The sequence below is a fragment of the Coturnix japonica genome, chromosome 1, assembly GCF_001577835.2.
Source record: "Coturnix japonica isolate 7356 chromosome 1, Coturnix japonica 2.1, whole genome shotgun sequence".
Classification (NCBI taxonomy): Eukaryota; Metazoa; Chordata; class Aves; order Galliformes; family Phasianidae; genus Coturnix; species Coturnix japonica.
The window spans coordinates 9,514,859-9,532,311 of record NC_029516.1 but is presented as its reverse complement, the minus strand read 5'-3'; the positions used below and the strand labels follow the sequence as shown (position 1 = coordinate 9,532,311).

The 17,453-nt window shown below is 36.3% G+C and overlaps 1 protein-coding gene across 5 annotated transcripts in view; it reads right to left on the bottom strand.

Moving 5' to 3' along the window:
* HGF (hepatocyte growth factor) overlaps window positions 1–6,180 on the bottom strand; it is a 61,040-nt gene extending 54,860 nt beyond the window's left edge. For 2 of the 5 annotated variants that reach the window (XR_001558599.2, XM_015878646.2), the window contains exon 1: window positions 5,925–6,180. Coding sequence is in view for 4 of the 5 variants with exons in the window: in XM_015878646.2 (XP_015734132.1) it covers window positions 5,925–6,000 (76 nt within the window). In the remaining variant the exon portion in view is untranslated. The remainder of the gene's footprint in view (window positions 1–5,924) is intronic. The other 3 variants (XM_015878467.2, XM_015878541.2, XM_015878383.2) reach the window with 2 other exon arrangements.
* Between the last annotated feature and the right edge of the window lie 11,273 nt (window positions 6,181–17,453).

Here is a 17,453-nt window from a genome sequence, read left to right as displayed (position 1 = left end):
TCTCAGCATGTGGTGAGGTCTTCAGCATGTCTATAAAATACGATTTGTGAAATATTTTGAATTAAATTCAACAGTGTATCTTCAGGGTAATGCTTTTCAAATGATATAAAGTATCAAGGGTCAACTGTGTATTGATACAGGCCCCAGTATAATACTGTAAATATACCAACTTCACTAAGAGAAAACAAACTTGAAAATGGGTGTCACAAGATGGTTTCAGATATGATATGCTAACTGTAATTTAATACATAAAAGTATGGTCACTGTAAAAACTGAAAATAAATAAATGGTGAATGTTGATATCAAAATCATTTACTGGTCATGAAATAATTGATATCTATGAGAATAGTTAGAAAGCAGTTTTTTAAACAAATTCACTCAAGACAGTTTTCTCTCTTAAATCAAGTCTAGAAGAGTCAATTAGATAATGTGAATTAATACTCATAATTTTAACTTACTTTTAACTTAGTTTCAACTTGCTTTCATTTCAAAATAGACTTCTCCTTATGCATGTTTCAGTATCAGAAATGTCCAATTTCCTGTCTAGAATGCAAAAAGTGAACATCTTTTCCAAATGAGAAGTCATTTGGAAGGAAGGAAAGAATAGAAAGGAAAGATAGAGAGACAGAAAGAGAGAAAGAAAAGAAGCAATAAAGAAAGAGAGGAAGAAAAATAAGCAAGCAAGGAACCAAGGGAGAAAGAGAAAGGAAGGAAGGAAAGAAAAAAAAAAATGAAAGAAAGAAAAAGAAAGAATGAAAGAAGAAAAGAAAGAAGGAAAGTCATAATGAAAAACTGAAACAACTGAGATGTGCCCAAGAGAATAACTTTTTATACTGAATAGATTTAGAAACCAGATTAGGTTTAATGTGTTTATTTATGTAAAATAATAATTTGGCATGAAAAAGTTTATCAACCATACCCATAAGTACTGAAGTCAGCTTACAGATGGAATGTCACCAAAATAAAACCAGCTGTCCAAAGAGTCATCTCTTGCTTGTCACAATTAAATTGTTTCTCAGAAAGGTATCTGGAGGATCGTGTGATTATTTTTCCGAAATTTATTTTCTTGGCAAAAGAGCCATCACAGAAAAATAAATAAATAAATAAAAGTCTGCAATTTTTAGAAAGCAGTTTACAATATATAATATAGGGATAATTTTTTCCTTATTTTTATATTGGCTTTCAGTCTAGCTGTTGAGCAGATTCAGGAAATGCAAAGAATATATTTCTTTTTGGCTTTATGTTGCATATTACCACTCAGTCACACACCCACACACACATACACACCCATGAACACATATCCCTCATTAGCAGCTGCAAAGATTGTCATTTTCTTTGGAACCCAACTTCAAGTGTTTGTAAAGTCCATCCTTTGTAACTCTCCTATAGTCAGCATGAAATCTCAAGAAACAAAGGATTACGCTAACAACTGATAGCATGTTCTATAATTGGATGGTAGATGCAAAAGAACAGCTCTTTCTCTTCCAGGAAAAGGTTATCTGCACAGCAGGATGCTGAGACCCATTGGCAGAAACAAACAGTCTGCAGTTTGTACTCTGACTTGCTGTATCTAACCTCTGGCTAAATTACAGAGAACTTTTTCCCTTGTAAGATTTTTCTTCCTATGCATCTGCAAAATAATTAAATCCCTTCTATTTCGCATTGCATTCCACAATCTTTACAAATATGTGATGTTTTTTTTCCAAGGAACCCTGTGTATTGTGTGCTCCATTTGCAGTGGGGTCTTAGCCACAACTTAGTGTGCCAGGGTTTGGAGGGGGGAATAAAAAGAAAAGCACAAGCAGACCGGACAGCAGTTTAGGCAAAACAAAGATGGACCTGTATGAGGAGTTAAGAGCTTTGCTACATCTTGTATACATAAAAAATGTGCTGCTGGCCCAAACAAGGAGTCATAGGAAGAGTTGGAGCTGATGGGAGATGGATGTAGCAGCCAGTCCCACACTGTGCCAGCAGCTCTGAGGACTGCCAGGCATGGCCAGGCACATCAGGCAGCACATGGGTGGAGGCCCACAATTCATTTAGCTTTGTCTCCTGTAGCTAGATTTTGCCAGAACATCTGACTAATCTCGAGTATGTTCCTAGCTCTGCTTCACTGCACACTGCTTTACGTGTGGGTACTAATCACATACAGGAATAGTTCTACTATCCTCTAATGGGACTGCCAAAAAATAAAAATAAAAATAAAAAAATAGAAAAGACATGAAGAAAAATTAAGGATATCCTCATTCCTTCACAATGCTTTGTAGCTGCCCTAATTTCTTACTGCAGTGTACAAACTTTGCTCACATCTGGAAGATGCCAATGCTACTATTCCAGCTTTCCAAGCAAGTGTGGAAATTTTTCTCATCTCCATGCAGCCTTATAGCCTCTATCCTTCTACCCCCCACCTCAAGACTGATGGAAGAAAGTGAAATTCCAGTACTCATTTACTACATGCAATTGCAAAAAGTTCATGGCAACTCTTTCCCCCCTACATAAAGCTTTTACCCATCAACAAGCCTGGTTATTCTGCCTTAGAAAAGTTTGAAATGCTTAAGTGGCAAACTAATGTTCAGTGTAAAGATCCAAAAGGGAGATATTATGCTCTCTGAGGGAGTCTGTGAATTTCCCTTCCAACCCTGGCCTCAGCTGAAGTATTACAATAATGACAGATGAACTCCTCCAATAAGAGGCTTTCGTTTCTTGACTTCAATGCACAATTTTCCAGAGTTTTATGCAACATTTTAATCTCATGTCTTTCAACTCTAAGTTCGCCTGCTAGGTTGCTTATGAAAATAGCATTAATAGAAACAGAAAATCTGTTAAGCGGGGTAAGAGCGTATTACATGCGAGAGCAAAACAAGCAGCCCCTGGCACTGAGCACCAAAAGGATTCCATTAAACAGAAGGAATACAGTCTTCCAACTGGCAGAGTAGCATTTTGCTTTGTTGACAGTATATAGAATAATGACTATCTACAGCTGGGGTGGGGAAGTATAAATCACATTAAACTTTAAAATATATGCAGCTAAGCAGACCACAGGGATACACAACTTTCATATATCGATTATTGGTTTGGGATTTTTTGAAGCAAGTTATTTATAGGAACTAAGTGCAACTTCCACATCTTCGTTAGAAACTTTTCAAATGATCAGAACTACAGAAAGTGCTGAGAAATAATGGTAAAAAAACACTCTGATGCCAGTCTTTTTCAGAAAAAAAGTCTTTAATATAGATTAATCTTTAGCATTCCTTCTTCTGCAATATACCTGTCTAGTTTCATTATACACGCAGCCTCAGTTTCACTAGATTAACTTCACTAAAGAAATACTAAGAAAACTGAAGAATGTCAGTGTGATTTTTTTGTTGTTCTCATACAGTTATTAGCTTCATATTTATTTATTTCTGCAAGTGATAGAAACTTACAGGATGTTGACAATGACTAGGAAAGTAGTCTATAGGAATCTTGTATGTTTATCACTTTCACAAATCAGCTTCTTCTTTTCTACATATAATAAAGAAACTCAAAACTTTTGGGATGGACAGCTTGCTTGCATGAAAGTTTCTTCAACCTTTTTATTTTTATTTTTATTTTTTTAATTAATAGAATAAAGTATGGGTATGCATTACTTCTTATCTATATATATATATTGATTGTTTTCATCACTTAGCTTTTTCATTTATAAAAATAATAAATACTTAGACATATATTAAGCTTTCTTGAAAACCTTTCAGTAAAAATAATTCAAAACTCTTCTTCTTCCTTACATTGTAAAATCCTGGAACATTTGTTGAGAATCATCTATTTTTACAAACCAAGGTAACTACAATGGCAGTATGTGGTAAGAGTTATCTTTCTTGTCCAGAAAACAAAAAAATATAGGATTGATTAAGTTAGGTGGGGGAGGAAAGTTAAGGAAGGGAGTTTTGCCAAGAAACTGCCACTATGAAAGTTGGCCAGAAAACAAGTTCTACTCTAAGAAAAATTCTGAAGTTTAGGAAATCTAATTTCCCTCCACATCAGGATGAACCATACACTAAACTGAAGAGTCCATTGGTTAGTGTACAACCATAACCAACCATAACCATTAGTCTACTGATACGCATAGTATCAACCTCCCAATCTCTTCCATTAGAATATTAGACTGAGCCTGGGAAAATACAGATCTGACTACAGTCAGGCAGAACAAGGACTCTTTCAAGGAAATCATCCTAGTCATCAAGGGATTAAGTACAACCTAGCTTATGAACTTGGCTGTACACCAGTTTCTGTCTGGTTGGCCAAATGAAGTTACACAAGGCTATTGTGCTTTTTTCCAAACTCATGAGTTGATGAGTTTCTATCCCAGGTGAGAACTGTTCACCATCAGGTACTCCAAGCTATTGTGAATGTTTCTTGATGCAAATTTCTCTTTCATTTGATATCAGGGAGCTAGGCCAAAGAAGTTTTCTGTCTATATGGAAAAGTTTTGATGGGTCAGCATTTTCTAGTAAAAAAAAAACAACACCACAATATTTTCTCAGAAAATTCCTAACTAGCTCTAGTCATCACATTTACTGAAAGGTCACATGTCCATAGAATGGAAATTGTAATGTATGTGGAAAAGGCATTCAGAAAAGTGCAGTAGTATAGTGGCTATGTCTCTGTTTCACCTGCTTCTAATGCCTATGAAAATAGAATCAGCATTGAGCAGACTGAACATATAAGCTCTCATGAGATGTTCAGCACACGACAGAACTGCACTCTTACTATAGGGGAAAAATTACATGTCTATTGCATATGATGCTACCCATTTTATTTTATTTTATTTTACTTTATTTTATTTTATTTTATTTTATTTTATTTTATTTTATTTTATTTTATTTTATTTTATTTTTATTTCATTTTTTAGACTTGCACACTCAGAGCACAAACTCTTCCACTTAAAAATACTATATATATTTTATATCATATATATATATATATATATATATATACACAATTATTTTTATTATTTTACTAGAAAATCTAATCATATATTGGAAGCCACTGACATCACTTGCCATATCCAATGTTCTCCAGCCTTACCCCTGGACCCAGACACTGCCTGCGCCTGCTCTCTCTCTGCTCACTCCTGGCAGATCCTTTCCCTGAATTCTGGCTGCTTTTGTTTCTGTCTGTGCAAAGGTCTGACCCGAACAATGTTGGTGGAAGGAAGGAAGGAAAGGTTTGTAGAAACCTTTGCAAACTTTCTTCCTCAAGCATCTCCCCAGAGGACCAATAGAAATACAGAGTTAGCTCTCCAGATATCCAGTCCAAGGGGGACACTTCAGGAAAGAAATTCAGCTAAAGAGCTTCCAGCACTTGATTACTTATTGTTTGTTTGTTCCCCCCTCACTCGCCCCCCCCCTCCGCTCCTGGATTTCATCGGGAACGTCTAATGAAATTACAAGTACTTCAGCCTGGAAACAGCACGTTTGTGCTGCTGTACTCTAGCAAGGGTTTTCCCTTTCAGCAGCATACTATTTTATGCTTTGGGTATTCCTTGTCAGTTTATTTAAATTAACATTTATCCTAGCACTTGGCAATTATAGGCAGACGTTTCCTCATACTCTGACTACAGGCAACGATGAAACGTCCTCCTCCTGCTCTCTGATCTCTCTGTCCTGAGAGACTCCCGAACGCCCCTCACCGAGTGGGGCGGTGATGGAAGCAGCAACACTTCTACACCACCCAGCTTGTCCCCGCCGAGCGCAGGTTGTCCCGAGACGACCCGGGATGGGCACTGGCACTCAGCACCTCACCCCGAGCCGTGCTATGTGCTGGTGCAGCGCAGGTAGAGCTGAGGGGCGCCGGGTAGAGAGAGGGAGAGAGGGGAACAGGGATGCAGCTGTGAGCTAGCGAGGGGTGGAGGGTGCCTCTAAAGAAGTGATAGAAGAACTAACCTGCCGCAGGGATGGTGATGGGAGGCAGCAGCAGCTGATGGAGCAGCAAGGCTGGCAGGAGCTGGGTAGCCCACATGGTGCTGGCGGCCCCCCCCGGCGGCTGGCGGGGAGGAGATGTCTCCTCGGAAGGACCCTGTGCACAGCCGGTCACTAAAGGAGTCAGAGCGAGCCGAGCTGCTTTTTATTGCGATGATCTAAGTTTGTTGTGTGATTAACTGGAAAGATCTGGGTCCCAACTCCCTCTTACGGTAAGAAACTGTTCAACAACATATCCTCTCTGCCTCCTCTCCCCCTCCCCTCCCCGGGAGCTGCCTCCCCACCCGCCCCGCAGACGGCCCAAGGAGAGGGCTCCCACCGCCTTCCTCCTTCCTCCCTCCTCCCCCCACCGCCTCCCTCCCGCAGTTCCTCCCGGGGCTCAAGGCCAGTACCGGGCGGGCCAGGTCCCCCACCGCTGTCTCAGGGCTCGTCCCTGCTGCTGCAGAGTCCCTCAGATTTTCACCCTGCTGCATCCTGGCTCGCAGCCCTTTTGCTCTCTCACCTGCAGCCAGAACAAACCTTTCCTTTCCTCTAGACATCTCCCCTTGTGACTTCTCCCTTTCTCCACCTGCCCCTTGACCCTATTCATAGGTAGCATAGAATCATAGAATCACAGAATGGCTCAGGTTGAGAGGGATCTTAAAAGATCATCCAGCTACAAACCTCCAGCCATAGGCAGTGTTGCCACTCACCAGATCTGGCTGACCAGGGCTCCATCCAATCTTGCCTTGAACATCTCCAGGGACTGGGCATCCCTGGCTTCTTGAGTCTGTGTCTGCTAATGCCTCAGCACTCTCTGAGTAAAAAAAATAAAAAAAAAGTAAAAAAAAATCTGCACATATCTAAACTAAATATCCCTTCTTTTTTGTTTAAAATTATTCCCCTTTGTCCTATCACTATCTGCCCACGTGAAGAGTTTGTCTCCCTCCCGATAATAAGCTACATTTAAGTACTGGAAGGCCACACTGAGATCTCCCCTGAGCTTTCTCCATACTGAACAAGCCCAGCTCTCACAACCTTTATTCATAGAAGTGTTCCAGCCCTCTGATCATCTGCAAGGTCCTCCTCTGGACACACTCCAACAGCTCTGCATCCTTCCAGTGCTGGGGGCCCCAGGCCTGGACACAATACTCCAAGTGGGGCCTCAAAAGGGCAGAGCAGAGGGAGTCAGTCAATTTCCTCACCCTGTTGGCCACCCTTCATTTAATGCAGTCCATGATATATTTGGCCTTCCAGGCCGCAAGCGTACACTGCTCTCAAGCACACTTGTATCAAGCTTTTCATCAGCCAATTTCATGGATGGCTGTTCCAGCAGGACTATTCCTGCCCCACAGTCAGGGACAAAGCCAGACCACTTAGGAAACTCACCTTTCGTCCTGTGACTCCCCTTGGCCATTGGCCTGGCCTTTCCTTCACCCTCATTGGCCATCTGTCAAGTGCCACTTCCCCAAAATTGTGGCAACTCAAGAGAATCTAAAGGTCAAGTATCAGCTGTCTGGTGTTCTGTGGTGGCAAACCTCAGTCCGTAGCAAGGCTCATTCTTCCTTCCATCGCAGACAAAATGACTGTAATTCTTCTCTTGCACTTCATTTTAACTTCGTGGAAGCAATGGCACTGGTGTTTGTTTAAAGTCATGAGGCTGGCCTTCCGACATGTGGGTGTACAAAAATAAACACTTCAGGAAAAGTTTTGCCTTAATTTAAACCATTTCTTTGTCCCATGCACCCACCTACTGTCTATAGCATGAGCATGTAGCAACACAGGCATCAGGAAAATGTTCCTCTCAATTTTCCACAAATAAATCAGAGCCTTGCATGTGGACCCTTGCCATATGGTTCATAAATGGGTCTCCTTCTCCAAACCGGTTTCCCTTGCCCAGATTTACTACCCAAACTGCTGATAAGCAGCTTTTCTTAACAGTGGGGATGTTTTTGAAGTAAAAAAGTATGAATTGTTTTCTTGCATTCATTCTTTTTCTTTATTCCCCAAAAATACATATATGAGTATATGTATGTGTATATATGTTCTTTTATATCTACATGTGTACATATATGTATGTATTTATGTATGTATTTATATTCACACTTCTTTCCTATCACCCTATTTATTGCCTAGTGGCAAAATAAAAAATTCCCATTTGAGAACTGCTGTCTTGCTAAGAAAAAGAAAGGGGACAGCAAGGAGTTGAGAGAATATAGAAGTTGTATTCCCAGTGCCACTGACCTTGTGTGGAATCCTTGTCCACTGCGAATAATAGGATATGGGTATCTCAAATTCTGGCTTTCTTCTTCCTGTGCTTTAAGATGGACATAAATATTAACAATAAGGAAAAAAAAAAAAAAAAAAAAAAGTCATAGCACCATGCTGAGCCCAAAATATCCATGTTCTGTTCACCAAATGTATTTGACTTGTCCATGCATGTGATGAGTGACCTATGTGATGAGTGACCTTTTATTGTATAAAGCACAGAATCATGCACCATTAAAATCAAGTATATTGTTTGCCATTGGCTTCCTTAAGGGGGACTATTTGTCTTGTAGTCACATTTGTCCTGAACTGGAGGAGGGTTTCTGCTGTGTCTCATAAAGACTAGGGTGTTCCCTGATGGATAAAATATTTATCTATATGGATTCCCATTATTAATACACTGTCCTGTATACTGCCTGAATTAAAATCATGGGCACAGATGCTCTTGACTAGAGAAAACTAGTGTATTCAGAGTGCAAGGCCAGAGAATGAAGAGAGATTAGAAAGGAGAATATCCTATAGGTGTTACATTCAGATGCTACATTTATAAACAGTCAAGGCATAGGTTTGCATCTGGCTCCGGGAATTCAAAATGCTTTATGGACCTGCATTGTATATGGCAAAATGTAGAACAATCCTTTTTCTGTGTCTTCTTGCCACATGCATTTTACAAGAGAAACAAAATATTTAAGTTCAGCTCAATGAAATTTTACCTTGAAATGAAATTCAGTATGAAGAATGTCTGCAAATATCACATTTCATTCTTAGCCTTTCTAAAAAGAATTCCATGTCAGGACTTAGATTGCACATAGAGAAACTACAGAGCTATACAGTAACCAAAGTTGTGGGTTTTATGTGAGAATATTCTGTTATGTGTCACGGTTATATCTAAAAAGTATCTAACTATATCTAAAAAGAAAAGAGTTACATATTTTACCAAAGACATATTGGCTCTGGATTGCCTACATTAATAATGAGTTTGAAAAAAGTTTTATTTTGGTTGGAAAAGTAAGCAGACATGACCAAATACATAGAAATCGCTATTTTTATATTTTGTTTTCTGACCATAACCACAGTTGGATCTTTTTTTCAGATGTAACTTGCTACCCAGAAATGCTAGATATTCACTGTTTCGGCAGGAATTTTCACACACAAAGAGTAGTACCAAGTCTAAATAAACTTTAAAGGAAAGCTTTTCTATATGAACCAGTATCTGTCATGTGAATCACCGGCTGTGTTCAAAATAAACCTTTCTACTTTGTAACAATTTCTATGCCTAGTTCCATTGGATAGTAAGACCAACAAAGTAAGCAAGCATGCATAGTAATTATTCAACACTGAGCTGATTGATGAAAAAGATACAAGCTACTTGAGAAGCATATATATATATATATATATATACACACACACACACACATATATACATATATATATGTGTGTGTGTGTGTTAGTGTGTGTGTTATTAATATAACACATATATTATATATGTGTTATTTTATATATATATATATATATATATATATATATGCTTCATTTATGCTTCATTTTATAAGCAGGAGTTTTTTTTTTTACTGTCCTAGAAAAAAAAAAAATCCAAAAAACAACTGAGATTGAGACTAGGAAAGGAAAAGACAAAAGTATGGATTGGGAGATTTAATGCTGCTTAGAAAGGCAGAGTTTAAGCAGAATTTAGCCCTGCTAAGGCACCTGAGGCAGAGACCAGCTGGTCTCATGGCACCTTCCAGCTCCAGATTTATTTAGGCAGGTTAAAAAGAAAAAAAAGTAAATGGGGAGAGGGATGGAAATTGAAAGGAAAAAGGAAAAGAAGAGGATAACAAGATCCCAGCACAGGGATTAGTATGTTTAGTTGAATGTCGAAGCTCAGCTGTCCCCTGAGTCCAACATTTTAGATTCAGCCAAAAGAATTTTGCATGTCATCATATTAAATGCTGCAGATCTGAATTGCTGGTCCCAGAAGGCAAACTCACCCCACCAGTCAAGTATTTACACCCCCATGCAGTGAAGCAGGAGAGTCTGGCATCTCAGATGAGGCTTCTTGCTGATGATTACCCACCAGGGAGACTCCAGGATGATGACAAGAGCTACACCTCCCTCTGAGATGTAGGCAGTAATCTACATACATTCACAGATAAAATCCCATGTGGATTCAGTAGTCTAAACTATCCAGCTTTAAAAAGCTTTTTTTTCCCTTCAGCTTGTGTCATAGTTTATGAACAAAAATTAGTCAGAGATTATTACCTGGTGTTATAAGCACAGGGTTTGGTCCTTTGCAGATGCACTTTACTCAAAAGCAGGCTTTTAATTTTATAATTTTTATATTTTCTTCATACCTCAACTGAGCACTTTCATGGTGCAAAACGTGAAAAAATTATGCAAGATATATCTAAAAATGTCTAGGTTAACACATTATACACAAATATATGCTCCTGGCATATGAAATGTATAGTTTTGGTGTTGGTGAGGTTAAAAAGGAACATCGGCAATGAAGTTACCTGGTTGTGTTTCTTTCTACCCATTCCTTTCACATATGTTCATAATATTCCAACATATGTAATTCATAGCTGCCCATATTCAAACTCTCAGGCACTCAGTTCTGAATCCTAAACCCTAGTCAGGTAATCCAGTGTCCATTCCTGCACTCATTTAGTAGCATAAGTATTTTAGCGCTTTCCTGTGTAAATCACACTGTAACTCTTCTTTACATGTATGTTATGTGATGTTTAGGGATAGATAAAATGTCTAACAAAAGAGCTTTGAAGTTACAGTATGAAAGATATGTAAGCCATTTATGGCACAGTGCCAAACAGCAGCTGATGCCAAACTAATCCTTCTAGATTAGTTTGGAAATAACTACTTTCAGTATTTTGGATAAGCAAAGCAAAACAAAAATACCTGTGTATATGTACATATAAATTATGCACACCAAGTTGATTTTAGTAAGAATCGTCTGATCAAAATTTATCAGAAAAAAAGTCAGACGTTTTAACACCTACACGCTTTATTTACACAGACTTAAGTCCCTCAAACTATTTTCATGAAAAGATTATTCTTTTCAGAAAAATTCCCCTTAATATCCAATGAAAGATTTTTGTAATGTTTTGTATTGTGGTTAAATATTCTTAGGATCTGACCTTTCTAATTTAGAATTAAAAAAAACCAAAAATTTGCTCTACTCCTAAGAGATGTTTCATGTATGTGCTCAGAGTATATGGATTAGGAATGTTAAACTTTTTGCTTTTTTGTTCATTTCTTTATTTGTTTGTTTTCAAATTGATCACTTTCTGCAGTGCCAAAAATTATTTAATGGGTAAATGCCATTGGCAGTTCTAATGTACTTAGCCTACATTAATCAAGACAGAACGTGTTCCTCAAAACCTTTACAAAAGATTTTTGTTGTTGTTGTTCAAGAATGTAAAAGAAAAAAAAAAATTAAAAATTAACCTCTTTTTGACCTTTTTTTTTTTTTTTATTCCCAGCTAAAATGAAGTTGTGGTACTGGCTGCTGGAAAAACAAACAGAAGCTGAATACATTCATTATGAGGCAACAACCCCAGAAGCCCTTAATTTACATACCATAGTTACCGAGTTACTTCTCAGAGGATAGCTATTCTCCATATTATTTAACTCTTCAAGTATGTTTGTGTGGGTGTTCTCCGTAAATGTTCCATTTTTAACAAATAAAGGAGTGTTTTTTCATGCTTATTAGAAAATACATTCTCCATGACAGAGTGATCTCAAAATGAAATGTTTGGTCCAGCTCCACTGGTTTACATACCAAAATTATGTAATTATGTAAATTACAAAGATTAATTACTTTCAAAGGAAACTATACTAATAATTTATTTTCACTCTGTCTTACTGTTGGAAAATCTAATATCAAAATTGTTTATTTTTTCTTGCTATCAGAATAAAATATTTTTCAAAAAATTTAAATCAAGACATTTTTACTTAGAAATCTAAAACAATCCAAAAATGAAATCACACAAGCATGCAAACAAACAAATTTGTTATATAACATTAATATTTTAATTCCTGATTAAGAATACAAATAACCCATGCTGGTAGACATTCAGCATTTTGAAAATTTGTTTTCAATATATTTAGAGAAACATTACTTAATTTGTAATTTTACTCTGAATTATATATTATGGACTGAAGTCAACAATTCAAAATACAGGGACATTAGTCCTACTAATTCCAGAGATTGAAGCCTTCCAAATCCTGCTTGTCAAGGTCAAATTATCTAGAATTTCATATCAAAGAGGAGAACTTCTACCTAGGGTGCTGTTAAAGATTATAACAAGAAACCTTGTTGTATGATGGGTATTCATCAGTTTCCCTGCAGTCTCTCAGACATGAAAGCATATTAATAGCAACTTGGAGAAGACACAAACAACAGAATAGAACTTACAATTGATGGCTAAAGCTCTGATTTTCCTGGTAAGGTTTGTAACCCCAGTGACAGAAAGCTTGCCAAGACTTCAGGAAAGATGTTATCAGAGGAGGAATCTCAACTTGAATTCTTTTCAAGAACAAGCTTTGGGTACTTTATTTGAATCAAAAAGTCTCCTTGTTTGGGATACGAGCTTTGTAATGCAGCTACTGGAAAATAGTCATGTAATCAAAAGAGACATTTGGCTGCAGAATCATGATAGGGACTCTCAAAGGAAGACTAGAGCAAACTGAAATTTCTTGATTGCATTCATCTATTTATATATTAAAAAGAAACTTTTCAGCACAGTTTTGCCCCTTAAATCGTCAGCCACTGGTATTGCCCTGCATAGTGAAATGACATTGGTAATAACATGATTCCTTTGCATTGGCTATGTCAATGAAGCATATGCAATTTATTCTATTTTTGTATCTATATCTATGAAGCATTTGATCTCACTTTTCATAGAATTTATTCCTTTTTTTTTTTTTTTTTTTTTTTTTCCTTATAGGTGAAATGGATGATTAGCCTTCAACTACACATTCAATAGAAGTGATAAATAACAGCATAAATTCTTACTTTACTGCAGTCTCCTGCCAGGTATTTTGATATGAAATTCTGCAACAAAAGTAATACTAAAACATAATTTAGAAGTCTGTGATCTGAAATTACAATTCTAAAGCTCTCCATTTGGCTACATGCTTCAACTTTGCTCTTCTCTCCCAACATTGTGATCCATTCTTCATGTCCAAAGTTATCAGTTAATGACAGAATAAGTCTTTGACTTATTTAGAATGATTTAGATTTATTTAGACTTATTTAGAATTCTGATAAGCAAGTGGTTGATGACTATTTCAAATTCATTAACAAACATAAAGCAACAAATGTGTTTATAATAGCACAGAAAGAATATGGAAAACTGCCAATTTTTCTTTCTGCTGAGTAGCAGTTGTTGTCTGTCCTAAACTGATACACATTATTTCTTATTTTGCATTATTTTTGCAAGTTGTTTTGAAATCTTTCTTGAAATAGCTATGTACAAATTAATACTCACTATATTTTCACCTCCACAGATCAGTAACATTGTTTTTTAAGAATCCTCAGATTGAGTTGAAGGATAAATTTGTGTAGACTAGAATTTTATCTGACAGTAATCCATGAAGGATGTCTAGGGAAAAGTATAAAAGCAGAACAAGTTTGCAGTGATACTTCCTTCAACTATTTTCCAGACTATGTACATTTCTGGTCATCTAATTTTTTGTGCTCCAAAATTAATGATTCTTGCACTCATTTATGGCTTAATTCTCTCTTATAATAGTTTCAGTGTAGCTACTACTCAGACATATATAAATATAAATATGTATAAATATATATTTAAAGAACTAAATTACTCAGACAAAGAATTTTCAATTATTACAATTTGTGAGTTGCTTTTGAGCATGATACAAAAATGTTTTACATAAAAAGCTGGTAAAATGATAGGCATTTCATGCTCTATGGAATGATAAGTGCTTCCTATTGCAATTTATTACCATTCCTTAAGAGGAAATTAAAACATGCAAGTAACAAATAAACCTCTGTCATTTACTTGATTTTCACGCAAAAACTTGAACAACTTCTGAATAAGAAAATGGAAACATTACTTCTGAAAATACGTAAATTTCCATGCCACATTTCTGATTAGCTATTTTTTACCATTCCTATGTGTTCCTTTAGTTATTCTAGTAAATCAAACAATGTGGTTTCACTTCACATATTAGAGCATAGTGGTACTAAACTGTCTTTATATATGCTTGAGATTATTTTATGCACATGTCCTTTAGTTGTGGAAGCACTTTCAATAAATTACTGTTAATGTGATTGAGCACCCACAAGAATTAGAAGGCCATGTCACTCAGCTTGAAAATGAACAACATTTAAACTACTTTTCTTATAGTTTATCTGGAAAATAAACGAATGAATAAATAAATGGCATTTATTTTCCCGAAGTAAAATAACATACAGACTATATACTATCCACCTGTACTATATCAACGATGTCTGTTACAATCCCATTGAAAGGTCTGGTATAACTGACCAATATCACATTTTAAAAAACACTGAGCACTACTTATTCTGGTAAACCACTTGTATGATTCATTGCTGTTAAATGACAGTGTATATGGAACATATTTTCCTTCCTTCCTTCCTTCCTTCCTTCCTTCCTTCCTTCCTTCCTTCCTTCCTTCCTTCCTTCCTTCCTTCGATCTTTTCTTTTACTGCTTTGTATCTTTCTTGCATCCTTTGCTATTTTTTCTCTTTATTTTTCTTCTTCTCTCTGCCTCACTCTTTTTCTACCTCTGTTACTTTCACTGTTTGACCTTTTATTTCCGTGCCTTTCTCATTTACTTTCCTTTTCTTTTTATTTCTTTCTCCGTCTCATTCTCTTCCTCTCTTCTGGGAGTTTTATTAAACAACTACAGGATACTTCTTGTAATGTGAATTTAAAAGTGTAGTTATACAAGCAAAGTTTTATAAATTATTTTTACATAAAACAAGCTAGAAGAAAATTTTATAAAGCATCATGAATCTCTTGAAAAAAATTAGTAACTATACTTTCAGCTAGTAGGCATTTTAGGAGGCATATCAAGCTATGTTAACTAGAATCCCCTTGATTGCCTTGTTTTGTCAACTTTGCAGATTCTCAGGTGACTACTGAAATATGAGTTTTCAACAGAACTAGAGAAAATACTTCCTCAAAGCGCAATATATTCTGAAAGAAATTTTTTTAAGAGGTAAGCAAATAATAACAGCTTGAAATGTTCTACCACTTACATCAATATAACCACCTAGTGTGATAGACAGCAGCCTGTTACGTCTTTATTTCCAAAGTTCTGTTGCACAGAGAACATGTGGGACACATCAGGATTATTACCCCCAGTATGCCTTATATAAACTCTGTATCACTCTTCAGGAGAAAAAGAAGAAAATGTTGTATCTGCAGTTTTTCTAAATTTTACATACGGACATTCTCTTCTACATAAAAACTTCATAGCTCCAGAAAAAAACACATAAAATCTGTTTGTTATCCTAATTCACATGGACTTTCATTCCACTGTGTTTTGGAAGAGATATAACAGGACTTTGTCCTAGACTTCAGTCTTCCTCCATAGTATAATTGTTTTTTCTGTGCGGAGCATTTGAAAAAGTAATAAAACATGTTCAAACAATACATAACTTACTTAGAGTATGTTGGGATTTGTTTCACATGTTTATCTCTTCTCATCAGAACTGCAGTTCCCTTGTAGTGAAAATCATCGAATCAGAGAATGGCTTAGGTTGGAGGGGATGCTAAAGATCATCTAGTTCCAACGCACCTGCTGTGGGCAGGGTTGCTACCCTCTAGATCAGTCTGCCCAGGATCCCATCTGGATACACAGTCTTTCTAGGCAACCTGTTCCAGCACTTCAGCACCCTCTGATGAAAAAGTTTATTCCTAAAATCTTAATCTATATCTTCTCTCGTTTAGTTTAAGGCCTTTCCCTCTTTTCTGTCTCTACCAGACCCCTCCTGCAAGTAAAGTCCCTTCAGGTACCTGAATGCTGCAATGAAGTCTCCCTGGAGCCTTCTCCAAGCTTAAAAAGCCCAATTTACTGAAATTTTCTTAATAGGAAAGATGTCTCAGCCCTTTGATCATCTTCATAGCCCTCTTGTGGACCCATTCCAACATCCTTTCTGTATTGAAGCCCCAAGATTTGATGCAGTGTTTTGTAGCTGAGAATTTGGTCTACCGAGTTGAGTTATTGTACTTTTTCTATGTGTTGTAGTCTTCATGGAAAGAAATAGGAGGCATTAATTTAAGAGCAACCTATGTATTTCTAGAGCTAGAAATAGGAATGACATGGCTATCCTGCATTTATTAATTTTTTTCAGGCAATTTGATTTTCTGAGATTAAATTTCAGCTATTAGGCACATCCCATCACTAGTACAGATTTATCTCTTCCAAACCTGAAGAATGTACCTCAGAGTTGTCCTGTTAAATGAATGATTGAAATGTTATTATGAATGCATTAAATTTTCAGAGCACCAATAAAGAAATTTTCTCTTGAAATCATATATAGTATACATATGTATTGCATCAATCGACTATCACAAGTCACGACATTAATTAAAAATTACTGGGAATTTGCAGGTCATGCATTTTAAAATCAAAAGGACTACAAAAAATAAAACTGAAGGAAAAGTGCATTGCAGAAGTCTCTTTATTCTGTTTTAAAAAAGCTCTGAAATGATATAATAATCTGAACTTTTTGATGGATATCAGAATTTAAAATGACATTTCCCAGTTTGAAGAATTTTCCAGTTATTTATACTGAAAGTCAAGATTAATGTGTAACAGAAAGAAAAAGAAAAAAAAAAATAAAAAATTGTGTGAATCATTTTAATTACTGCAGTTCAATTCAATACATTTTTAATGTCAGTTCCTATAAATATCAGATTTAGACACTTCATTAAAGATGGGAAAAAACTGGAAGTGTAAAACAAAACAAAACAGAAACAAAGCAAAACAAAAAGCAAGCTTATGATAAGAGAAGATTATTTCCTGTGTAGAAATGATTCTGATTAAGAAGTCATGAGCCAAAAGCTCGAGAGGTCAATGATACCAGTGTAATGGTCATAAACACAATGCACTGAAGTTATAAATTAATACACAATAAAACTTTACCTAATTTTAATGTATTTATTATTATTATGATGTTCTGTGATTTTCTTTATTAGTGTAGGAATCCATATGGGAACATATGAACATAAT